The 26,868-nt window shown below is 43.9% G+C and overlaps 1 protein-coding gene across 1 annotated transcript in view; it reads left to right on the top strand.

Annotated features, from left to right (window-relative positions):
• The window catches only part of FLCN (folliculin), a 38,051-nt gene extending 25,161 nt beyond the window's left edge, over positions 1-12,890 (top strand). The window contains exons 10-12 of the mRNA XM_077449496.1: positions 2,022-2,150; positions 4,725-4,830; positions 10,296-12,890. Of these exons, the coding sequence (XP_077305622.1) occupies positions 2,022-2,150; positions 4,725-4,830; positions 10,296-10,497 (437 nt within the window). The 3' untranslated portion in view covers positions 10,498-12,890. The remainder of the gene's footprint in view (positions 1-2,021; positions 2,151-4,724; positions 4,831-10,295) is intronic.
• Positions 12,891-26,868: the final 13,978 nt, after the last annotated feature.

Raw genomic sequence — 26,868 nt, 5'->3', positions numbered from 1 at the left:
GTTCTTTCAATGTGTTAGGCCGCGTACACACGCGCGGACTGTTCGCCCAACTTTGTCCGCTGAACAGTGTTTGGGCGGACAGTCCGCTCGTGTGTGGGCTTTCAGCGGACAGTTTCAGCGGACAGTTTGACGGACAAGGTTTTTCGGAAATTCCGTAAAACTGTCCGCTGAAACCTTGTTTCAGCGAACAGTCCGCTCGTGTGTAGGCTTGTTCGTCAAACAAAGTTGCGCGCATGCTCAGAAAGGATTTTCACGCCGAAAGCTATAATGCAGTGTATAGGACGTCGTATTTTTCGTCCCGTCGTACGTGCCGTTCACGTCATCGCGCACGGTTTCAGCAAACTGTTCGTCCGTCGTGTGTGGCCATGTCCGTCCATGCTAAGTTTGAGCGGACTGTTTGCCGAAACTGTTGGACGGACAAAGTTGGGCGAACAGTCCGCGCGTGTGTACGCGGCCTTAGACTGTATGTAGTAACAGCTTTTAAAGAGACAGCTCCGACATCAACCCAGACATGAAATGGAAGGATAAAGCCAAGATGGTGTGATAACATTTTTAATTTTTTTTTAAATAAAAGTAAAGTATCAAACTCACATTCCAGTGGTTAATAGCGAGCATATCAGGTAAAATAGGCAGTGGTAGAGTCTTCCCATTTGTGTTTATATCTTCATATTTGTGTTTATATTTCACAAAAAATTAATGCTTATATGAATACACTGTATAATGTTTCCTATATCCTTTTTCAACATATGTTGCTCACTTTTCTACATTTATCAATTTTTTTTTTGCCTTCACTTTTTATTTTGATTATTGTGGCAGCATATATTTAGCGCTTACACTTTATATTTGATACTTCTTGGCCACAGTGGCCATGGAAATTGACACCAGAAACTGTAAGTGATATTGTACACATTACTTCTGGTTACATTACTTCTGGTTTCGTTACAGAGATCAGTGAACCGATGTTTGCTGGTCTCCCTCCCCTCCACCCACCATGCTGGCCCTAGGTCCATAGGTGGGGCACAGTCCTAGGGGTCACAGAAAGTGATCGGGCAACTGTATAGAAAGCCCACAGTTGGCTTGTGGAATGCACACAGTTGGGAGTGCGTTTAAACCCCCCCCACTGCTCACCATCATACGAAATACGTCGGTGCCAGTAAAAGGATTAAAGCAGTGGCATGTCCATGGTAAAGCCATACTGCTGCTTTATAAATGGAGCCAATAGGAAACCAGAAAACTGAATCAAGAAGCTGCATTGCTGAACCAGGAATTAAATGTCACCTGTCTGGCTGTGCAGTGTGCAAAAGGTGCAGAAATTGCAAGACCAGCTGTATAGAATTACAAATTCTTTGGCAGGTTAAACAGTAAACTAAGATATATTTACTATACCTGTTTGGCTCACCAAAAAGGCATGTGAGATTCTGTTACAGCAGAAAGGATATTTAGTCTTGTAATTCCTTTGGGGGAGCAAATTAAATGAATGGGTCTCTACTCTGAAAAGTGTGTTGCATTAAAAAAAAAAAAAATATATATATATATATATATATATTTTTTTTTTTACAGTATTCAGATGGGGCAAAGAACATGTATTACTTTTGTCCCATCTTCCTAGGTTATGTATAATGCTAGCTGCCTTGCCTTGCCGCCATAGGAATGCCAAGACATGTGTCGGCCCCACCTTCCTATGCATTCCTCAGCAAGTGCTGGGAGACGGAGACAGGCACTCGCTAGCAAACCAGCTGTATTCTTGATAGCTGTGGTGTCTGGTGGCTGTGCACTGAGGGGACGCGCCCTTGCTGACATTGCAGCTGGCATTACAGGGCACCGAGGAAGATGGTATAAAGTATTACATGTATTTTGTCCCACTGGGAACTGAAAAATTTAAAATGAAATGATAAATATTATCAGCATTCTATAAATGGTGAGAATGTTATTGTAGTGTTGGTCTTTTCTATATGAATCATTGTCAGAAAACTAATCAGAACTCTCTCCGCGGATCTCTTGCGGTTTCTTTGTGATGACAGAATTTGCAGTCATGATCGACGTTCGTACTGCCCCACGCAGCAATCTCTATCCTGTTTTGTTTGACGACGAGCCTCTCAGCAAGTATGAGTTTTCAGTGGCCAGCGGGAGCCCAGTAGCTATAGACCGTGGTAAGTACACAGGCTGGGTAAGTCCGGGGTCTCCAAAATTTCTAAACAAGGAGCCAGTTTACTATCCTTCCGAATTTAGGGGGGCTGGACTGTGGCCAGTGGGAGCAGAACATTTCTTTATAAGTGGGAGCAAACCATGCCCCACCTTTGGTGTCGGTGGATGGAATAGTGCTCCATCATTGGTGTCAGTGGGAGGAACAGTGCTCCATCGTTGGTGTCATTGGGTGGAATTGGGCCCCATCTTTTGTGTCAATGGGAGGAATTGTGCCCCATCGTTGGTGCCATTGGGCGGAAATGTGCCCCATCGTTGGAGTCATTGGGAGGAATTGTGCCCCACCATTGGTGTCATTGGGAGGAATTGTGCCCCACCATTGGTGTCATTGGGAGGAATTGTGCCCCATCGTTGGAGTCATTGGGAGGAATTGTGCCCCATCGTTGGAGTCATTGGGAGGAATTGTGCCCCATCGTTGGTGTCATTGGGTGGAATTGTGCCCCATCGTTGGTGTCATTGGGTGGAATTGTGCCCCATCGTTGGTGTCATTGGGTGGAATTGTGCCCCATCGTTGGTGTCATTGGGTGGAATTGTGCCCCATCGTTGGTGTCATTTGGTGGAATTGTGCCCCATCGTTGGTGTCATTGGAAGGAAAACAAAACAAAACACACTTCTCCTTTTGTGAGCTGTACTTCAGGTTCCCAAAGAATACACGATTGAGGGAAAAAAAAACCTGTTTACATTACTACCCAATCAGCTAACCAATATCAAACTGTCCTGTGTACCAGAGAGGCTAAAAAAATGAAAGCTTATAACTTTGAGTAACATCTAGTCTATCGCTACCCGCCGATGTTCTGAGGTTAGCCTTGACTTCTGCAACACCCTCTTTGGCCTACCTCTACACAGGCTACCATGAATGCTGCCGCCAGACCCATCCACCTTACCAGCTGCTCAGTGTCCACCACCACTCTGCCATTCTCTCCATCTGGCTTCCAATTACCCAGCCCAAATTTTTTTAAAACATAACATATTAAGTCATCCACAGCTCTGCCCCAACTGAATATCCATCCTCATCTCAAACTATCATCTATCTTGGCTTCTCCCAGGACCTCTTGCTTTTTAGCCCCCTCATTTCCTCTTTTATACTCTAGAACTCCGTTCCCAAGTTTTCCTGACTAGCTCTTGCTCTGTCCACCTTTAGGCAATGCCTGAACATTTGTCTCCTTGGGGGAGCCTATCTCTTCTCCGCCCAATAAACTCTATTTTAATTTCTCCATCAGCTCATCCCTCCTAGTTATCACCTTTTTTTGTAATTGCTTGAGCCTCTATTTTGGATTGTAAGCTCTCAGGCTCAGGGCCCACCTAATCCTCTTGTCTTGAATTGTATTGTAACTGTACTGTCTCCCTTTATCCACTTGCCAACCACATAATGACGTTCTATGGTGGCAAAGTGGCTCTTCTGTGCCGGATCACATACCTAGTATGTGATCCGGCATTTTCGGGTAGGGGGGGCGCACACTGATTGGCTTGTGCTGTGGTTAGTCACAGCAGAAGCTGATCAGCGGGGAGAACGACAGAAGCTCTGCCTATGTAAACAAGGAGGAGCTCTGTCCTGTCAGCGGAGATGTGCTGGATTTTGTTTCCCTGCAAAGCACATCCCCTAGTAGAAGCAGCACATGGTAAACACAAAAACACTGGCTAGGCACACAATAAACTCTTTGATCGCCCTAGATGTTTAACCCCTTTCCAGCCAGTGTCATTAGTACAGTGGCAGTGCATATTTGTAGCACTAATCACTGTATTAGTGTCACTAGTTCCCACAAAGTGTCAGATTGTCAGCCACAATATTACAGTCCCATTAGAAGTTGTTGATTGCCACCATTAATAGTATTAAAAAAAAAAAAAAAAAAAAATTCCAGTATAAATGCCACCGTTTGTAGACGCTATAACTTTTCCGCAAACCAATCAGTATGCGCTTATTGGGATGTTTTTTTTGTTTTGTTTTGTTTTTTTAACCAAAAATATGTAGCAGAATACATATTGGCCTAAATTGATGAATAATGTGATTTATTTATTTGATTGGATATGTTTTATAGCAGAAAGTATTGCTATATATCAGTGATGGTGAACCTTGGCACCCCAGATGTTTTGGAACTACATTTTCCATGATGCTCATGCAGTGTAGTGGAGCATCATTGTAAATGTAGTTCCAAAACATCTGGGGTGCCAAGGTTCCCCATCGCTGCTATATATTGTTTTCTTGCAAAAAATAAAAACTACAGAGGTGATCAAATACCACCAAAAGAAAACTCTGTTTGTGGGGAAAAAAAAGACATACATTTTATTTGTGTACAGCGTTGCACGACCGCGCAATTGTCAACGTATTCCCGTATAGCCAAAAATGGCCTGGCCATGAGGGGGGGTAAACCTTTCCGCAGGGCAAGGGGTTATATTGTAAAGCTCTGCATAGACTGTTAGTGCTGAATAAATCCTGTATAATAATAACAAGTAACATTCTGATCAGTTTAGTTTTAGATCTTTACCCTGATGACGTATCTAAAAAGTGTTTTTACTTTCGGCAGTGGGACTGACCATCCTGAACAAGATTGAAGCTGCCCTGAGCAATGAGAACCTGTCTATGGATGTAGTGGACCAGTGTCTGGTTTGCCTGAAGGAGGAGTGGATGAAGTAAGGCTAATACTTGGCTAATACATAGGGACAGCCGCTGCTTCCCCATAGGATAGCATAGTCTGCCTGCACACAGCTCCAGGAGGCACCAGCCACATAAACATAGTTACATACCCTGTTTCCCCGAAAATAAGACCTAGCGTGATTATCGGTGATGGCTGCAATATAAGTCCTACCCCCTCCCAAATAAGCCCTACCCTGAAAATAATACCTACAAGGACTTTAACTAGGGCTTATTTGGGGGGTAGGGCTTATATTGCAGCCATCACCGACAATAGCGTTACGTCTTCTTTTCGGGGAAACAGGGGTAGTTAGTCAGGTTGAAAAAAGACACAAGTCCATCCAGTTCAACCACAAACAAAATAAGTTGTCCATTCATGCAGAACAAGCTTGTGGGAATGAGGCTTAATGTTTTTTTATTTTAATTTTTTATTAAGTAACGTATGTATTATTTGTTGATGCTTTATACTTTAATAGCCAGAGTCTGCTGACTACTTTTGTCTGAGTGCTTCCATCTATGAGAGACGGCCAGTGCCGGCTTGTTTTGTTTCTAAATAATGTCGAGTGGTCACTCTGACCTCATACAGCCATGATGACTGTTCTCTTTTATAAATCAAATCCTTTTTATTATATAATATAAAAACAACATTGACACAATACAGACAAAACCATAGAAATCGCACCAAACCAAAACTCAAAAAACAAACAAAATCCACCCCCCCAGACCACCCCATGATGACTGTTCTCTGACTGTTCTATCCGATAGCAGGGCTTCCAGGTGCTCATTCTTCTATGGGACCTTTATTAACATATCCTCAGCACAGGGCATTGATAACTGGGAAGGGTAAGATGGCAAAATATAGGAAGAATTTTATTTTTAAAAAACAAATTGTTGGAGCTTTTGACCTTCTAATAGATAACAAAGTCAAATCGACAATTCTTTTCAACCGTAGTGATAAAAAAAAAAAAAAAATGTATCAAACAAAATTCCATTGTGTATGTGGTTTTCATTCAGGAAATTCCATTCCTTTCCAAACTGAATGTTAAAAGCAACCTCAATTTTGAAGTACTTTCAAACAACATTAGTCAAGGAATAACAGCACGGAATGTTAGGACGATGCTTTAGTTTGAGACCTAGGGTTACAGGAATGCCAGGGGGGGGTTAGTGTTATGCCCTGTACACGTGGTTGGTCTTTCCGATGGAAAATGTGCGATCAGATTTTTGGAAATTCCGATCGTGTGTGGGCTCCATCTGACTTTTTCCGTCTGAATTTCCGACACACAGTTTGACATCTGCATCTAAAATTTTCCAACAAAAAAATCTAATCGTTTAAATTCCGATCGTGTGTATACAATTCCGCATGCTCATAATAAATTACTAGATGAAAGCTATTGGCTATTTATAGTCTCTTCGTACGTGGTTTACTCCACCTCGTTCTGAACGATCGTATTTTCCGACAACTTTGTGCGACCGTGTGTATGCTAGACAAGTTTGGGCCAAAATCCGACGGATTATGTCGTCGGAATGTCCGACCGTGTGTACAGGGCAGAAGAGTCGCAGGGGGGATGTTAGCAGGACAATTAGTGTTAGGCCGCGTACACACGGGCGGATTGTCTGCCCAACTAAGTTCGTCAGAAAATCCTGACAGACAGTCCGTTCAAAATTTGAATGAACGGACTTGACCACACACGATGAGCAGACAGTCCGCTGAAAGCGTGCGTGATGACGTGTACGGCATGTACGACGGGACTAGAAAAACGACGTCCTATACACTGCAATGCAACCTTCGGCCGTGTAAATCCTTTCTGAGCATGCGCCATACTTAGTCCGTCCAACTTGCCTACACACGAGCGGACTGTCCGCTGAAACCAAGTTTGGACGGACAAAACCAAGTTTGAACGGACAAAATTACGGAAATTCCGTAAGACTTTGTTCGTCAGACAGTCCGCTGAAAAAGTCCGCTGAAGCCCACACACGAGCAGATTGTCCGCTGAAACACGGTTCAGCGGACTAAGTTGGACAGACAATCCGCCCGTGTGTACGCGGCCTTAGGGTTACAGGGAGGATGTTAGCGAGAGGGTTAGTGTAAAGCCTCGTACATACGATCGGATTTTCCAATGGGAAATGTGTGATGTCAGACTGTTGGTGGAAAATCCAACCACGTGTACTCTCCATTGGACTGTTGTTGTCGGATTTTGAAATTTTGAGATTTTGAAATTTTCCGCGGACAAATGTCTGTTGTCGGATTTTCCGAGCGTGTGTGCACAAGTCTGTTGGACAAATGTCCAAAGTACAAACGCGCTGCTCGCAAGCAGAAGTGGTCGGTCTTGTAAAGTAGCGTTCGTAATGGAGAATTAACATTCGTGACGCGGCAAATTATGAAATCTCCCAAATGCACCGCACATTTCTCTTCTTCTGTAATGGGATAATAATGAAGCTGCTTTGCTGGTGATACTGATGGAGTTATTGCAAACACATTTCCAAAGGCTTTTTTTTTTTTCTAGTGATATCAAGAATAATATTATTATGCTTGTTTTTGTTTATTTTTGTTTTTGTTTTGGTGCAAGTTACCACAACACCATTATCCCGTAGTTTTTAAGATCAAAGATACAACTATGTTGGTGTCTCTTGTCAATTTCTTTATTGTATTTTTTAAAATCTAACTGCCTACTCCCAAACTGTCATTTGAAGTAAAACACATAGCCAAGTGTTATTCTACACACATTTTTTATTGTGCATTAAAAAAGAAAACAAATAAAATTAGACATGATATCTGCCAATAGAACTTAACCAGAAATTGCATTCTATGCATCCAAAAATATAGAAAATATACCAAATAAAATCATTATTATTCAACCAAAAAATAAAATAAAAGCTTCATGCATGTGTCCTGATTCTTAATATGGGGGGTCACCAATGTCAAGAGTTGGTGAAAGTAGGGGTCCGTCATCCAGAGATAAGTCCGAAAATCATCCGGATTATTCTCCTGGAGCTCCTGCAGCAAAGGCGTATGACATAATTGGTCACTATTAATAAAGCAACCTATTTTTGGTCCAAGAAATCCTCCTCCTCCTCCTGGACTGGACTTGGGTCAAAGCAATAACTCAAAGACCAATAATAAATAACACGTTATCTCCTCCGATTCCGCAACATGGATGGTTGAGGAACGGCCGTTCAGAAAAAGAACTGAAAAGTGTCAACACTCGCCAAACTTCTGCTATCACAAAATTAGCAGAAGGAGTCCAAAGGGTGATGCTGAAGAGCTGAAAAACCACGTAGTACGTCACAACGTTCGTGTTTGTTGGCCGACCAATTCCTTGCCATTTTTGTGTGTAAGACAAAATCCTGGCCAAAGTCCTGCGGACAAAAGGTTTTGTCTGTGGAAAATCTGATTGTGTGTACGAGGCTATAGGGTACAAGGAGGATGTTAGCTGTAATGTTAGGCTTATAGGGGAGGTTAGTGCAAGGATTAGGGTTAAGAGTACAAGGGAGGAAAGTGTTAAGCCCCATACACACTTTTCTGCTGATTCTTTTTTTTTTCTTTCCTTCAGATTTACCAAAACCATATAATATGAGGTCAGACCTTAGGAGTTTCAATTTGTATTCAATCAGGCAGGCCCTTCTACTACATGGTTTTTGTAAATCCGAAGGAAAAAATCAGCAGAAAATCTGATGGTGTGTATGGGGCTTTAGAACTACAGAGGGTTAGCATGATGGTTATCATGAGAAATAGTTTTAGGGTTACAGGAAGGGTTCACGTGTTGTGGGATTTAAGGTGGCCATACGCACTTAAAACATATTTTTTTTATCTGATTGTTTTGAATAAATTGCACAACAATCAAATCCACAATAGAAATGCCATAACTTCTCTTCTGATCGATACTAACTCCATTTCAATCAGATTCCATTAAACTGACTTGGTAAGCCATGACTGAGTGTTATCGATCATTTGACATCGATTGGCAGCACTAAGATACTATGGTTTATGAAAACAATCATACTTTGCTGAATCCGATTATGAATGAGATTACCTAATGGAAACAGATGTGATTGGTCATTTATGATTGTAAGCTATCACTGTATATTAACCATGAATCCTTGTGTGTGGCATAATAATGGAATGGGTTGTTGACTATAGATCGATTATTCCTATTGGAAGAGATCAATCAGAAAAGCGATTGTTTATTAACGTGTGTATGGCCATGATTATTATAGGACATCAGTCTCTCTGTGTAAAGAAACGACAAGCTCCACTCTTCTGGCACTGAAGCTATTTTATCGATATTTCAGAGGCCTGCCTATCTCATGGCTTTTGAAGCCGATGTGTGTATAAGCCCTTGTACACACGTTCGGACATTCTGACAACCAAATCCGTTGGATTCTGTCCGACGGATTTTGTCCGAAACTGTTACATACACACGGTCGGACAAAGTTGTCAGAAAATCCGATTGTACATAACGTGATGACGTTATTTCGTTACGACGGGGCTAAATTCAGGCTAGTAGCCAATAGCTTTGGTCTAGGAATTTGATCTGAGCATGCGTGGCACTTTGTCCGTCGGAGTAGGCTACACATGATCGGAGTATGTCCGATCGGAGCATTTTGTCAGAAAATTTTTACGAGCAAGTTGGAAAAGTTGGTCCATCGGATACTCCGACGGAAACAGTCCGATGGAGACCACACACAGTCGGATTATCTGACAAAACGGTCTGATAGGACACATTCCGTCGGAATCTCCGACCGTGTGTACAAGGGCTTAGACATGTACACTGACAATTTGTTCGCTTTTGTTTTTGTTTCTTTATTTTTCCTTTTTGCTTTTTTTGCAAATTCAAAATTCCGATTTTTTTGAATTTTCGGAATTCCAAAATTTGGAAATTAGAAAATCTAAAAGACAGAGAAAATCAGAAAAATGTGAAATACTAACTATTAAATTATAGGTATTGAAATTTCCTTTCAAATTTAGCTATTAGTGAACGTAACGAATACAAATTAATCTGAAGTTACGCATTATCCGAAATAACAAATGCTAAACAAATGGAACGGAACAAATGAATAAATAATATTAAAAAGGTACTATTATTATTATTAGATCGTTGCGTTCCATTTGTTTAGATATAGTTATTTCAGATAATTCGTAACTTCAGATGAATTCTCAGTGGTCACATTCACAAACAGCCAAAATTTGAAAGGAAAAACAAATACCTATAATTTAATAGTTATTATTAAAATTTTACAGATTTTCTCTTTTTTTTAGACTTTTGAATTTTGGAATTTTCACATTTTCGAAGTTTGGAAATTGTTAGTTTGTAAATGTCAAAATTTTGGAAATTGGAAGTTTGGAAATGTCAAAATTTGGAATTAACTAATTTTGTCAAATTTTGTTAAAAAACTAATTTGGAACTAAACAAATTGCACATGTCTAGTGTGTATGTCATATAACTGGGTTTCTTTCTCTCCTCAGTAAAGTGAAGGTCCTGTTTAAGTTCACCAAAGTGGACAGCCGCCCTAAAGAAGACACCCAGAAACTGCTTGGTATTTTGGGGGCTTCAGAGGAGGACAACATCAAGCTGCTAAAGTTTTGGATGACTGGACTCAGCAAGACCTACAAATCGCACCTGATGTCCAGCGTGCGAAGCCCCACGTCTTCTGAATGCCGGAACTGACTTTCTTGGATCCATATGAAGCCTTCAAAGACTGAGCTCCAGCCAGCAAATTCAAAGCAGTATTTTTACCCACCGAGTATGTTTTATACTCTTGTCTTCCAGAGGCCGAATGCCAGGTTTTATTTATTGCTGTAAACGTTTTAGAAAATGTACTCTCAGATACTTGCTTCAAATCATGATTGGGAAGAGAATGAACCACAAGGTGGACTCAATGATTTTGGTTTCAGCATTTGAAATGCACAAATCTCCACGATTTAAGAGATGCTAGGACTACACAATGTTATGTGTAGCCTATGTCTGCAAGGACACGCTTGTATTGAAGTCAAGTGCCAGGACCACCTTAAACTGCAAGGACTATATATCAGATTAGGAACTACTCTATTCCCCATTCTAGAGTGTCCTATTGGACAACATGAAGTGTATATATAAAGGTTCACAGTTCTGCGTGCGGCTGCGGGAATCGCAGCGATTTCCCCCTACCTGCAGTGAAACTGCACTGCTCTGTGGAAATACGAGGGGCTGCCATTCATTGTGAATGGCACGACTATGCGATTTCCCTGCAGCCGCATTTTGGAAACGCTGCATGCATTTTTTTTGTTTCTTGCAGATACTCAGGCACAGCAGCCTATTCATTTGAAAGGGCTGCTGTGCCCGCACAAACGTGGCACGCAAAAATGCATAGATGTGAACCTAGTGTAAGGGCTCATTTACCAATCCATACCCTTGAGCGAGGGACTGCTGCAACCCCCCCATGCATGCGGTCAATGCAGGGGTGAGCTTATTGAAATCAACAACACACTGCCGGCTGCACAAACTACCATGCCTATCCCAGAGTGTACATCCTTGTGGGACTGATGCATGGATCAGAATGCCGACAGACTATGTTCCAATCTGTGCATCACACCAGGTGGATGTACATTCTGGAATACACTGCATGCAGGTCGGTGCAGCCAATCACCTGTCATTGATTTCATCAGGCTGCCTGCATGGAAACACTTGTGCATCCTGGGCACCTGCAGATGGAAATTTTCATGAGCGTATGGATTGCTACACCCGTGTTTATGAGCCCTAACAATTATCTTCTTCTTGGAAAACGAGCCAGCTGTGCTCCAGAGGGATTCAAACACTGGCAGCTTTATTATTCCTGACAAACAAAAAGTCGCCAACCGAGCTAACAACCTCCTGCGCTCAAGATAGATGTTCCGGCAATGATGTACCTTGGATCTTCAACAACTCCAAGTTTTGGCAAAACTTTGCAGCCCCCTAAGAACTGGGGAAACCCTGGGGAAAAAACTGAGGGTGCACTAGCACTATTGAAGTAATAAAACAAATGTATACTTACCCTGTTTATCGGTGTATAACACACACATTCATTTTAAGAGGGAAATTTCAGGAAAAAAACTAAAATTTTGAATAAGGAACTTTGAAACAAAATAAGGGTCAGTGCCCATCTACAGCCTCACCATTGCCATCAATGCAGCCCGATCAATGCCCATCTACAGCCTCACAAGTGCATCAATGCAGCCTAATCAGTCCACATCAATGCAGCAACCTCACCATTGCCATCAATGCCCATCTGCAGCCTAGAGGGGACAGGGAGGGGGGAGGGTAAGCACCAACAGATTACATACAGTGAGAATCTCCTATGATAGACAGAACAGTGGTCCAATGGCGGCCCTGGAGATGGGACTTCCTATTACAGAGGCTGCTAATTAAACAGGAGATTCTCACTGTATGAAATCTGACCGTGCTTGTCTCGCCCCCCCTCCCTGTCCCCTCTGAGGCAGCTAAAATTTAAGTATTGACGTATAACACACACACGTTATTTGCACAAGATTTTCAAGGTGAAAATGTGCGTGTTATTCGCCAATAAATACAGTATATGATTTCCAAGTTCATCAATGTCCACAGTGTCCCGCATTGGTCTGGTCCACTGTGGGGATCCCAACATAGGGAACACACTTAGAATCACTGACGCGCTTAGAGCCACTCGAAACGTGTTAGTTATTCTAAGTTATCCCTACGTTGGGATCTGCACAGTGGACCAGGCGATGTGAGACACTGTGGATATTGATGCGCTTGGGATCATATGATGGATTTATAAGGTTAACGCACAAGGCTGGTGTGGCCTTTTTTGTTTGGGGAAAAAAAAAAAGTCATGCCTGGGATCTCCTCTGACTCCTTGCACCCAAAAACTGGGCTTCATCATAGAGGTGAGGAGGAGCAGGAGTGAAGGGATATACATGCAGTACACAGTTGTGATGGGTAAATGATGACGAGCAACAGACACAATCATATTACATCTAGCTCCATCAATACTGATAATAGGACATCGTTTTTATGTGTTTTATTCATTTTCAACTTTGCAATAAAAGCAAATATTTGTATTATAACGCTCTCACCAGAAGAAGTAAATATGTAATACTTACTAGGAGAGATGTTTCAGTAATGATGGCGGGGCAGAGGAGGAGGTCCCAGATGGGCAGTCTTTGTTCAAAACGATAAAGTTGCCAGCATTTGATCCTATTCCAGAGTGAAGTCGGCTCCTTCTGTCTCTCAGACTTGTGCGATGTCTGAGATCTAGTATGAGCCCCTGTTGAAATGTAGTACCTGTATTTATAACCTGATTCGGGGTTTGGGAGCAGCGTCCTCTGTATTTCTCCCAATGAACGTCTCTTATTTGTACCTTTTTTTTTTTTTTTTGTGTGGTCTGTTAAATATACCATTGAACGTGTCAAGCTTTGTTTGTCCTGTGCTCACTTCCTTTGTAATTTTCAAAGAGTCTAATTAGCCCTCCTAGTTCTTATCTTGGATTAAATCAGGCAATATACTAATCAAACTACAGCAGGAACCGGCCTAGGTTTGATCAGTGTGTGGCCGTCCTCGCTCAACAGAAATCGGGTTCTGTCGAAGGGACACCAGTCAACAGCTACAGCCGATGATCAGACTATTTCTGACAGTGGGGGCTGCCGGTGTCAGAATACCCACTTAAGCTCTGGAGGGTCGTACCCCCTTCATGACCAGACCATTTTTGCTATTTAGCACTGTGCTACTTTAACAGCTTCAGCCCCGGAAGATTTTACCCCCTTCCTGACCAGAGCATGTTTTGCGATCCGGCACTGCGTCGCTTTAACTGACAATTGCGCACTCCTGCGACGTGTACCCAAACAAATTTGACATCCTTTTTTTCTACAAATAGAGCTTTCTCTTGGTGGTATTTGATCACCAATGTGGTTTTTATTTTTTGCGCTATAAACAAAAAAAAGCGTCCAATGTTGAAAAAAAAGCAATATTTTTTACTTTTTGCTATAATAAACCTCTCTTAATATATATTAAAAAAACGATTTTTTTCCCTCAGTTTAGGTTGATATGTATTCTTCATATTTTTGGTTAAAAAAAATTGCAATAAGCGATATTGATTGGTTTGTGCAAAAGTTATAGCGTCTACAAAGTAGGGGATAGTTTTATGGCATTTTTATTATTTTATTAGTAGTAATGGCGGTGATCTGCGATTTTTTTTTTTTTTTATTGTGACTTCGACATTATGGCGGACACATCGGACACTTTTGACACTATTTTGGGACCATTGTCATATATACAGCGATCAGTGCTATAAAAATGCACCGATTACTAGGGATGCACCGAATGGGTTTTTTGGTGCCAAAACCGATACCGAAAATGAAAAATACACTAGGCCGAAAACCGATACCGAAACAGCACCGATACCGAAAATGACAGTTTTTAAAAAATATTTTTATACAGGAGGTGGTCAGAGACTGGGGACATGGTACAGGAGGTGGTCAGAGACTGGGGACATGGTACAGGAGGTGGTCAGAGACTGGGGACGTGGTACAGGAGGTGGTCAGAGACTGGGGACGTGGTACAGGAGGTGGTCAGAGACTGGGGACGTGGTACAGGAGGTGGTCAGAGACTGGCGACGTGGTACAGGAGGTGGTCAGAGACTGGCGACGTGGTACAGGAGGTGGTCAGAGACTGGGGATATGGTACAGAAGATGGTCAGACTGGGGACATGGTACAGGAGATGGTCAGAGACAGAGGACGTGGTACAGAAGCCATCCCCCATTGCAGGCCAGTGTCCCCTATTGCAGCCAGTGTGTCCCCTATTGCAGCCAGTGTGTCCCCTATTGCAGCCAGTGTGTGCCATTGCAGCCTGTGTGCCATTTTGCAGCCATTGTGTCCCATTGCAGCCTGTGTGTCATTTTGCAGCCAGCCTGTGCAGGGAAGAGAGCCGCCTCTGCCGCCTGTTTGATCACAGCGCCGGGAACATCACAGCTTTCATTTCAATAGCTGTGTGTTCCCGGCCGCGCGCTGTCACACGCAGCCACTCCCCCTTGTCCGGGCACTTTGATAGACAGATCATCCATCCAATCCTGCGGATGATCTGTCTAAGTGCCCGGACAAGGGGGAGGGGCTGCGTGTGACGGCGCGCGGCCGGGAACACACAGCTATTGAAATGAAAGCTGTGATGTTCCCGGGCGCTGTGATCAAACAGGCAGCGGAGGCGGCTCTCCTGCGCTATACACCCCCCATGATGGGCATCACCAGGGGTGGGGGGTGGAGCCCCGCCCCCACCCAGGCCACGCTCCATTATCGGCCGTTTTTCTCTTTCGGCAAATTGCCGAAAAGGGCATTTTTGGCCGATATGTTTCGGCGGCCGAAATTTCGGTGCATCACTACCGATTACTGTGTAAATTACACTTGCAGGGAAGGGGTTAAACACTAGGGGGCTATCAAGGGGTTAAGTGTGTCCTAGGGAGTGATTCTAACTGTGGGGGGGGGGGTGTGGTGGGTTACCACTCGCATGACAGCAATCGCTGCTTCCGATGAGAGAGGGCAGTGATCTCTGTCATGTCACTAGGCAGAATGGGGAAATGCCTTGTTTACATAGGCATCTCCCCGTTCTGCGGCTCCGTGACACGATCACCGTGACACCGGCGGACTTCGAGTCCAGCGGGCATGGTCACGTGCGCCGGCTAGCCCCGGCAATTAAAGGGGACGTACAGGTACGCCCATTTACCCGCCGCTGCCATTGTGCCGACGTATATCGGTGTGCAGCGGTCGGCGAGTGGTTAAAAGTTAACTCCACTTTCGTGGGGAGAATAAAAATAGCAAATAAAGAAAAAGTTAATATATCGTATACAATTGTGACATGAGTCATAATGTAATTGAATGTTATTAAAAAATTACCTTTCTTTTTCAATCTGCAGCCTCTGTAATTTTCTGAGAATACATTGCAATATGGCTACCTGGGGGTGTTCTTTATACAGAGTGTGCACTGATTCCCCCCCCCCCCCCCCCCAAAAAATGAATTCCTGCTTGTGTGATTGGCTCACCAATTTTCACAGAAGTCTGCCTAAGATACAAGTCAGATTTCAGGCATCCCCTGCATCAAAAATTTCATTTTTGGTGAGATACTCCCAATAGGAACACGTCTAAAGGGATGCAGGCCCAGCAGATTTCATCATTAGTGCCCTGCAGCTGCTACAGCCGACTGATAATTACGAAACGGCTCCCATTAGACCCACTCAGCACAGAGGAACACACAGGGATTTCTTCAGAATAACAAACGGTACGAATCCGCAACAAAGGTTGTTATAAACCTTTCCCAATGTACAGAGATCACCCAGAGGGGAATGTTTTTTGTTTTTTTTTTGCAACAAAAGTGGAGTTACGCTTTAACTGGTAATTGTGCGGTCATGCAACACTGTACCCAAATAAAATTATAGAATTGTTTTCACACAAATGGAGCTCTCTTTTGGTGGTATTTGATCACCACTGGGTTTTTTTTATTATATAAATGAAAAAGACCAAACTTTAAAAAAAAAAAAAAAATAAATAATATTTTTACAGTTTCTGCTATAACATATATCCAATAAAATGTAAAAAAAAATTTTTTCTTAAATTTAGGCCAAAATGTATTCGGTAAAAAAAAAAAATATCCACTAAGCATAAATTAATTGGTTTGCTTGCAAGTTAATAGAGTCTTCAATTGCTGTAGTTTATATTTATATTTATATATATATATATATATATACTGTATTTTTTTAAATATAAATATATATATATATATATATATATAAAAATCCATTATATATATATATATATATATATATATATATATATATATATTCAAATATATATATAAAAAAATTCATATATATATATATATATATATATATTAAAAAAATTCCAGTGTGTGTATATATATATGTATATTACACATACACTAGTAATGGTGGTGATCAGTGTCTTATAATGTGACTGCAATAGTGCAGTGAGCAATCTGACACTAATGCCGTGTACACACGGTCGGATTTTCCGACGGCAAATGTGCAATCGGAGCTTGTTGTCGGAAATTCCGACCGTGTGTAGGCTCCATCGGACAGTTTCCATCAGAATTTCCGTCGCACAAAATTTGAGACCTGGTTCTCAAATTTTCCGACCAACAAAATCGGTTTGCATAAATTCCGATCATGCGTAGACAAATCCAACACACAAAGTTCCAGGCATGCTCGGAATCAAGCAGAAGAGCCGCACTGGCTATTGAACGTCATTTTTCTCGGCTCGTTGTACGTCACTGCGTTCTTGACGTTCGCAATTTCCAACCAACTGTGCGACCGTGTGTATGCAAGACAAGTTTGAGCCAACATCCGTCGGGAAAAAAACCCTTTGGATTTTGTTGTCGGAATGTCCGATCGTGTGTACGCGGCATAACTGATGCTAGGGTGAACTGACTGGCCTTGACATCACCAGTGACACTAATACAGTGATCACTGCTAACACTATATATAATGTCACTTTACTAATGACACTGGCCGGGAAGGGGTTAACATTTAGGGGACAATCGAGGGGTTTACTGTGTGTAGTACCCTGTTTCCCCGAAAATAAGACCTAGCGAGATTGTCGGTGATGGCTGCAATATAAGCCCTACCCCCAAATAAGCCCTTCCCCATTTCCCCGAAAATAAGCCCTACCCTGAAAAGAAGACCTACAAGGACTTTAACTAGAACTTATTTGGGGGGTAGGGCTTATTTTGCAGTCATCACCAAAAATCACGCTAGGTCTTATTTTCGGGGAAACGGGGTGTGTGCTGCTTTTACTGAGCGATGTGCCCGTTTTTACTTCTTGCTCTGCGGGTAGGAAAAAAAAAAACCTGACACATCTCTGGTGTCTTTAGAAAGCTTCTGTGTTGTTTACCAACAAAGGGCTCTCTTCTGTCATTCGCTCAGCCGATCCCAGCCATAAATCATTGGCCAGGACCCTCTGATCGGCTTGCGCTGCAGCGAATGACAGCTCAGGTGACAGCATGCACCTGTGAGAAAGCCCCCCTACCTACAGGTAAGTTACGGTGCCTGTACAAACCCGGCCCACCACAGTACATGGCAAGTGGATACAATGTCCTTTCTTAGCACAGTCTTATATACATCAATGTATTTTACAAAGCTTTGATAGCATGTGCAATATATACTTTTTACACTAGATGGCAGTCTGCAAACATAGAGAGAACTGCCACAATGACTGTCTATGAAGGCTCTCTATTATCCAGGTCATAGTATAGCTGGTAGTGATTTGGTCACATCCAACTGAATATGTCTCCATAATGTTGAAGACATTTTGTAGCTTCTGCAGTTCTAATAAGTCCCAGGAAAAGCAGGATTTCCCTCACTCAGTACAACTGTTGCCAGAAAGCTTTTTTTTTTCTTTTTTTTTTTTTTTTTGTTCCAATGAATACAAGGTGTCCTCTGATTGGACAAGGTGTGGCAGTGACATCACAGTAACCAACTTTATCCAATCAGAGAATATATTGTTTGAAAAAAAAAATAATACAAGACAATCTGTGAATAGTAGCTGTACCAAGCAAACAACTACCCGTCCCCATCCCCCGTCCCCCCCACCCATTTTCGCTATGCAGGAGGGCAGCCACTCGACAGGACCGGGAAGATTGTGGCGATCTCTGAGTTAACGCCAACTACTGTGATTCCACGGCCGAGTTCAGCTTTAATCCAATGATCTTGAAATCTGTCAAGACAGATACCCAAGAATAGGATTATAACTTCCCTCCTGTTTGTGGTCAATTAATATCTAGCTTGACACATTCCATTGTGATTAGATGAAGGTGTCTTTGCTACCTGTGTGTGGATATACACTATATTGCCAAAAGTATTGGGACACCTGCCTTTATACCCACATTTAATGGCATCCCAGTCTTAGTCTGTAGGGTTCTATATTGAGTTGGCCCGCCCTTTGCAGCTATAACAGCTTCAACTCTTCTGGGAAGGCTGCCCACAAGGTTTAAGAGTGTGTCTATGGGAATGTTTGACCATTCTTCCAGAAGCACATTTGTGAGGTCAGGCACTGATGTTGGACGAGGAGCCCTGGTTTGCAGTCTCCTCTCTAATTCATCCCAAAGGTGTTCTATCCGGTTGAGGTCAGGACTCTGTGCAGGCCAGTCAAGTTCTTCCACCCCAAACTCGGTCATCCATGTCTTTATGGAGCTTGCTTTGTGCTCTGGTCCAAATCATTTGGTGGAGGGGGGGGGGGGGGGGTTATGGTGTGGAGGTTGTTTTTCAGGGGTTGAGTTTGGCCCTTTAGTTCCAGGGAAGGGAACTCTTAAGATGTCAGAATGGCAAGACATTTGGACAATTTCATGCTCCCAACTTTGTGGGAACAGCTAATAGTTAAATGTTAATGTAAGGGTTAAATGTTAAGGGCTAGTGTTAGGGTTAAGGATTAAGGACTAGGGTTAAATGTTAAGTTTAAGGGCTAGGGTTAGGTTTAAATGTCAGGGGCTATGATTACATTTTAGAGTTAAGGACTAGGGTAAGGGTTATATGTTAAGGTTAAGGGCTAGGGTTAGGTTTAAATGTTAGGGTTAATTGTAAAGGTTGGGGTTAAATGTTAAGGTTAGGGTTAAGGGCTAGGTTTAAATGTTAGGGGCTAGGGTTAGAGTTACATTTTAGAGTTAAGGGCTAGGGTTAAATGTTAGGATTAATTGTAAAGGTTGGGGTTGATTGTTAAGATTAGGGTTAAGTTCTAGGGTTTGGGTTAAATGTAAAGCTAATCGTTAAATGTTAGGGTTAAATGTTAAGGGCTAGTGTTAGGGTTAAATGTTAGGATTAAGGACAAGGGTTAAATGTTAGGGATAGGGTTAAAACTTAGGGCTAGGGTTAAATGTTAGGGGCTAGGGTTAGAGTTAAATGTTAGAGTTAAAGTGGCTGTAAACCCTTACAACACACTTTGACCTGCAGGTAAGCCTAGATTAAGGCTTACCTGTAGGTCCAAGAAATATCTCCTAAACCTACACGGTTTAGGAGATATTTGCCCGAAGACAGGCACCGCTGTCTACGGTGCATGCGCCGTAGGCAGCGGCGCGCAGGAGCACTGAGCGCGGCAGTGACGTCATCGTGGCTTCATCGCGGCTTCGCCGAATTACAGCGGCGGAGCTGCGAGACCCCACCGAGAAGATGGATGCGGCGGACTACAGGGGACAGCAGTGACTTCGCTGGCTCCTGTGTCAGGTAAGTGACACATAATGGGCTACTAAACGATGCATAGTTGTCCATTATGCTTTGCCTTTGCAGGGAATGAAAGAGGAAGTAAACTCATCAGGGTTTACTTCCTCTTTAATGGCTAGGGTTATGGTTAAATATAAAGGTAAGGGTGAATTGTTAAGGTTAAGGGCTAGTGTGAGGGTTACATTTTGGGGTTAAATGTAAAGGTTGGGGTTAAATGTTAAGGGTTAGGGTTAGGATTATGGGTTATGGTTAAATCTTAGGGTTAAGGACTAGAGCTAGGGTTAAATGTTAGGTTTGGGGTTAAAGATTAGGGTTAGAGTTAAAGGCTATGGTTAGTGTTAAACGTTAGCGTTAGAACGCTAACCCTAACGTTTAATGATGACCTCAACCCTAACATTTTTTTTTACACAAGTCGCAGCCCAGTGAGGGCAAGGGAACCCCTTTAAATCTATGTGACTCAAGGTTGGAGCGACTTTGAGAAGGTTCCGAAACTACTTTTGATGTGACTTGCGTGGCAGAGGGTGTAAAGTCACATCAAAGTCGCACTTAACAATTTTGTTTTTGGTGCGGTTCCATTGAAGTCTATTGCACCAAAAATAAAATCTGCTGTGGGGGGACAGGGGGGCTGGAGTCCCTCACCCTTTCCAAGAAACGCACAGATGTGAACATGGTCCATAGGAAGTCATGTTAAATGGACTGTAGTGCGTTCTGCAAAACACACAAAAAAACGCCAAGGTGTGAACTAAGGGTAAGTGTGAGCTTTTTTTTTTCCATCGTTGGATTTCAGCACATTACACAGCGGTTGTTAAAAATTAACCTTCAGTAGCTTTTCCTTCATCTTGCGATCAATAGAATAAAACTGTATTAATGCTTTCCTGAGGTTCTCTAATGCACTGACGATGTACAACTGAATGTAAATCATTCAGCCAATGTTTCTTTTTTCACCCTCCCCAGCAATGTACCGGCAACCAGTCATTCCGCAGATTCGGCCAGCAGCATACATGTCATATCTTATCAGTGCAATCGGTTTGCAGTTACACGCCCTGCTCTATCTTCACCCGCCGTGCAGTGTTATCATTCTAGAATATTATATACCCCTCTCACAAAATGTATTTAGCATTAACAAAATCCAAATGATTGCCTGTGTATGTCAGTGTAAGGTTCATCCACCTAACGTTTGGTTCTCATCTATACATGTCATGATCACGTGTGGGACGGTACCCTCTTGAGGGCTGCTGAGAGTTGTAGTCCCTCTGTCACCCTGCCCAGCCTGCCACACAGTTCTCATTCACCCTCAGGCAGAAAATCAGTCCTTGAACTTTATTTTGTATGTTTATTGAGGGGAATAAACATTCATGAGATGCCCAAACTGATTGCTGAACAATATACAGTCAGTGGCGGCTGGTGCTCAAAATTTTTGGGGGGGCACAAACAAACTGAAAAATTCTAAATAAAAAAAAAACATCAATTGCAATCTCACTGTACCATCAATTGCAGCCGCTGTGCCCATCAAATGCTGCCACTGTGCCCCATCAAATACAGCTACTTTGCCCATCTTATGCAACCACTGTGCCCCATCAAATGCAGCCACTGTGCCATCAAACGCTGCCACTGTGCCCCATCAAATACAGCTACTCTACCCATCTTATAAAGCCACTGTACCCCATCATATGCAGCCACTGTGATATCATAGGCAGCCACTGTGCCCATCAAATGCAGCCTTACTGTACATTACACATCTCCCTGCACCTCTGGACCCCTTTACATCACATAGCCCCTGCACCTCTGGACCCCTTTACATCACAGAACCCCTTGTATGTCTGGACCCCTTTACATCACACAGCCCCTGCACCTCTGGACCCCTGTACATCACACAGCCCCTGCACCTCTGGACCCCTTTACATCACACAGCCCCCTGCATGTCTGGACCCCTTTACATCACACAGCCCCCTGCACATCTGGACCTCTTTACATCACACAGCCTCTGCACATCTGGACCCCTTTACATCACACATCCCCCTGCACGTTTGGACCCCTTTACTTCACACAGCCCCCTGCACCTCTGGACCCCTTTACATCACACAGCCCCTGCACCTCTGGACCCCTTTACATCACACAGCCCCCTGCACATCTGGACCCCTTTACATCACACATCCCCTGCACGTCTGGACCCCTTTACATTACACAGCCCCATGGAAGTCTGGACCCCTTTACTTCACACAGCCCCCTGCACCTCTGGACCCCTTTACATCACACAGCCCCTGCACCTCTGGACCCCTTTACATCATACATCCCCTGCACGTCTGGACCCCTTTACTTCACACATCCCTGCACCTCTGGACCCCTTTACATCACACAGCTCCCTGCACCTCTGGACCCCTTTACATTACACAGCCCCCTGCATATTACACAGCCCCCCATCACACAGCCTCTGCACCTCTGGACACCTTTACATCACACAGCCCCTGCACCTCTGGACCCCTGCACATCACACAGCCCCTGCACCTCTGGACCTCTTTACATTACACAGCCCCATGGAAGTCTGGACGCCTTTACATCACACAGCCCCTGCACCTCTGGACCCCTTTACATTACACAGCCCCCTGCATATTACACAGCCCTCCATCACACAGCCCCTGCACCTCTGGACCCCTTTACATCACAAAGCCCCTGCACCTCCTGACCCCTTTACATCACAGAGCCCCCTGCACGTCTGGACCCCTTTACATCACGCAGCCCCTTGCACCTCTGGACCCCTTTACATTACACAGCCCCCCCACCCAACTGTGTAAGCATGGAAGGATGGGACACTTTACATTTTCTATTTTTTTTTTCTATATTTTTTTTTGTAAACATCCCTTGTGGCAGTAATAGGCAGTGACAGGTACTCTTTATGGAGGGATCTGGGGTCAAGTTTGGCTGTTTTGAATGCTGTAATTTTTTTTTAATTTGGCGTTTTTAAGTCTTCTGTAAACCGGAAGTGATGTCATGACATCGCTTCTGGGTTACTAGATCCTAGACCCAATAGACCCAATTGAACCCGATTTCTGCTTCGTTCGGGTCTCCGGTCAGCCAGCGAACGTGCCGGCTGGTCGCTCAGGGCTCGCGGTGGGACGGGAGAGCCCGGGCGAGCCATTGAAGGCATGGGAGGGGGAGGACGCCCCCTCCCACTGCTTAGGATAACAGCCGAGCAGTGTCTTAGCCTCATCAGTTGTTATCCCAAGAATGCCGACCACCAGCTCTATAAAAACAGTACCGGGGTGATGTGTGCAGCTGCAGGCATCACCCCGGTACAAGCCCTTCAAGCCGAGACTGCATATTTGCGTACGGTCGGTGGGAAGGGGTTAAAATGTCTGGTTGCACGTAAATTAATTAGGTGCACTGACGGGCAGGACATTTAGCGGCGATGGACCGGGTACGGCCCTTGGGCCGTAGGTTGCCGACCCCCGCACTATAGGATTGTAACAGACCTGGGACACCTTTGGGCACTCCAAAGAGAATAGTAATGTGGCACACATAGTGCCCCCTCACCCTCCTGTCAGGATCTGTTCTGAGCCACATTCGTGCCTGAATAATGTGTCCGGGTTTCAGGTGGACTGAAAACCGGACGCATGATTCAAAACCCAGACTGTCCGGGTGAATCCCAAACAGGTGGAAACCCTACTCCTGACTCCCCTCAATATCTCCTGCAAGCTGTTCTACCCTATAGTTTATCTGCTGAATGTAGCCACAAATGCCCAGAAGTGGCTTAGAAGAGGGGAATGAAATAATGAAAACGTATCACAATTTGTATGTTTTAAGTCCTGGTGCTGCCCCATCTATGCCGGTGCCCTAGGCACTAGCCCACGAGCGCTATTATGGTAAAATCAGCTCTTCTGGTGCTCAGTGTCCCTGTCCATGGTCAGCCTTGGGGCCCATTTACATTGTTGTGGTGTGTTAAAGTGGTTGTAAACCCTTACAAACCACTTTGACCTACAGGTAAGCCTAGATTAAGGCTTACCTGTAGGTCCAAGAAATATCTCCTAAACCAGTGATGGCGAACCTTGGCACCCCAGATGTTTTGGAACTACATTTCCCATGATGCTCAACTACACTGTAGAGTGCATGAGCATCATGGGAAATGTAGTTCCAAAACATCTGGGGTGCCAAGGTTCGCCATCACTGTCCTAAACCTACACGGTTTAGGAGATATTTGCCGAAAGACATGCGCCGTAGACAGCGGCGCGCAGGCGCACTGATATGCCGCGAGTGGCGGCTCCCATGCGCATGCGCGGGAGTGATGTCATCGCGGGTTCATCGAATGACAGCGGCGGAGCAGCGAGACCCACCGAGAAGATGGACGCTCCGGACTACAGGGGACAGCGGTGACTTCGCTGGCTCCTGTGTCAGGTAAGAGACACATAATGGACTACTATGGGAAGCATAGTAGTCCATTATGCTTTACCTTTGCAGGGAATCAAAGAGGAAGTTTACTTCCTCTTTAATGCATGTTATATCACACTTTACTGTGCGTCAAGCTTTACCATGCCTTAAAGCAGCTCATTGAAATAACAGGGTGCCAACGCACCCCAGAACTGGGTGTGACCTATTTTTTGTAATATGTTGTTTCACATTCAATTGCACGCAGTTGTGTTGCCAAAATAGCAGCAACGTATGTAATGGGTTTTGCCGCACATTACCGCAACGCAAAGATATTAAAGGTCCCTTGGCTTTGAAGTCATGTCCCTAAAACTGTCCTACCAGTGTCAAAGTTCTTCCTCTAATCTCTAGATGATCTTCTTCTGTCTCGTCCCCACCCTGATGTATTATCTTTGTTAGATGTGGGATCACGTGGTGTTACTGAACGGCTACCAGCAGTAAGTCCATAATAATGTAATTACATTGGTAATGCAGAATTCAGTCATGGCAATCCCATGTCTTAAATTCTAGCATGTGAATCCAACAATGGTATAGCAAAATGGGTAGAAGTTACAGTGGGAGCTAAATACTTGGCTTAAAGGGTAACTCCACTTTAGTGGGGGGAAGAAAATAGCAAATAAAAAGCAATAATACTACGACTGCGACTGCAAAGTCATATTTTTATTGAATGTTAATAAATATTACCTTTTCCTTTTCAATCTGCAGCGCTGTCATTTTCTGTAAGATGTAATATGGCAATAGGCGCGCACAGGGTGTGCTGGGTGTGTCTGGGCACGCCCCAATCCGCCTGTGCGATGCAGATTTCCCTGCTGTGGTAAAAGTAGGTATTGCGCCAACTCAAAGAAGAGATAGGTGGCGTACTGCTGCACTCACTGGGGGAAATGTCTGAACCCAAAAAATTAAAAAGATAAGGAGATAGTGGTGCGCTGTACAGAGGGAACTGAGATAGAATCCCCTGATGAAGTCACGTGATCTGTGACGAACACGCGTCGGGACTATCTGCTACTGGAAGTGACGCTAACCGAGCTCACCGCTCGTTTGTACACTGCCCTACTTTCCCTTTGTTTTTGTGAGTACCTGCTTTTAGCTTTTTAATTCAAATAAATGCTGTTTAAATACTACACTATGGAGCATACCTCCTCTTTTTAAATCCCTACATATATGGTATACTGGTGAGACCCTCCCTCCTGGACACCCCAAAAAAACTACCCTTAAAGGGGACATATACTCTGGGAATAGGCAGAATAGGAACGCCAGCAAGGACCTGGGCTGCCACATTAGGATCCTTAAAGGGGACGGTCACCAAGGACCATAAAGATACACAAGTCTATGCTGTTACCTTACAGCAGTTAGGTAAGGGGACACCCATATAATTATCTCAAAGGACCACACAGGACATCCACCACCCACAGCACCTTTATATTGAATATTGTGTATAAGCACCAGCACTTTACTTTTGGATTCAAAATATCACCACACCATGCACTTTAGGATTTTGTATGAATGAAAATATTTATGGACCTTTTTTTAATAATCTACGCTTTTGATGTTTGATGTTTTTTTTATACTTTGTTGTATTCGTGATCACACGTTAGATTTGAGATACCAGCACTTTATCATTATTTTTTTAGCACGTGGGTCTACCACCACTAATACTCACTGTCCACGCCTGTTGTTGTATTTTTGCACACACTTTGGGTATGGAAACGTATATTCTTTCACTCAGATTTCCCTGCTGAATGTCCCTACCCTATGGCAGCTGAGGCTACAGAGAAAGGGACTGGGGAATCTCTGTCCCCTTTCTCTGCTATTACACCAAATGGGGCTTCTAACAAATTGTAAAAAAACTGTTCTTCTGACACAGTTTCATGCCCTACTGACACCGTCCACTGCCCTACTGACACCATTTACTGCTCTACTGACACCGTCCATTGCTCTACTGACACCGTCCATTGCTCTACTGACACCATCCACTGCTCTACTGACACCGTCCACTGCCCTACTGAGACCGTCCATTGCTCTACTGACACCATCCACTGCTCTACTGACACCGTCCACTGCCCTACTGACACCATTTACTGCTCTACTGACACCGTCCATTGCTCTACTGACACCGTCCATTGCTCTACTGACACCATCCACTGCTCTACTGACACCGTCCACTGCCCTACTGAGACCGTCCATTGCTCTACTGACACCATCCACTGCTCTACTGACACCATCCACTGCCCTACTGACACCATCCACTGCTCTACTGACACCATCCACTGCCCTACTGACACCGTCCGCTGCGCTACTGACACCATCCACTGCCCTGCTGACACCATCCACTGCTCTACTGACACCGTCCACTGCCCTACTGAGACCGTCCATTGCTCTACTGACACCATCCACTGCTCTACTGACACCGTCCACT

The sequence above is a fragment of the Lithobates pipiens genome, unplaced genomic scaffold (assembly GCF_037356315.1).
Source record: "Lithobates pipiens isolate NorthernLeopardFrog02 unplaced genomic scaffold, aLitPip1_a1.2 Scaffold_22, whole genome shotgun sequence".
NCBI lineage: Eukaryota > Metazoa > Chordata > Amphibia > Anura > Ranidae > Lithobates > Lithobates pipiens.
The sequence above is the reverse complement of the archived record's forward strand: the minus strand, read 5'-3'. Positions and strand labels throughout refer to the sequence as shown.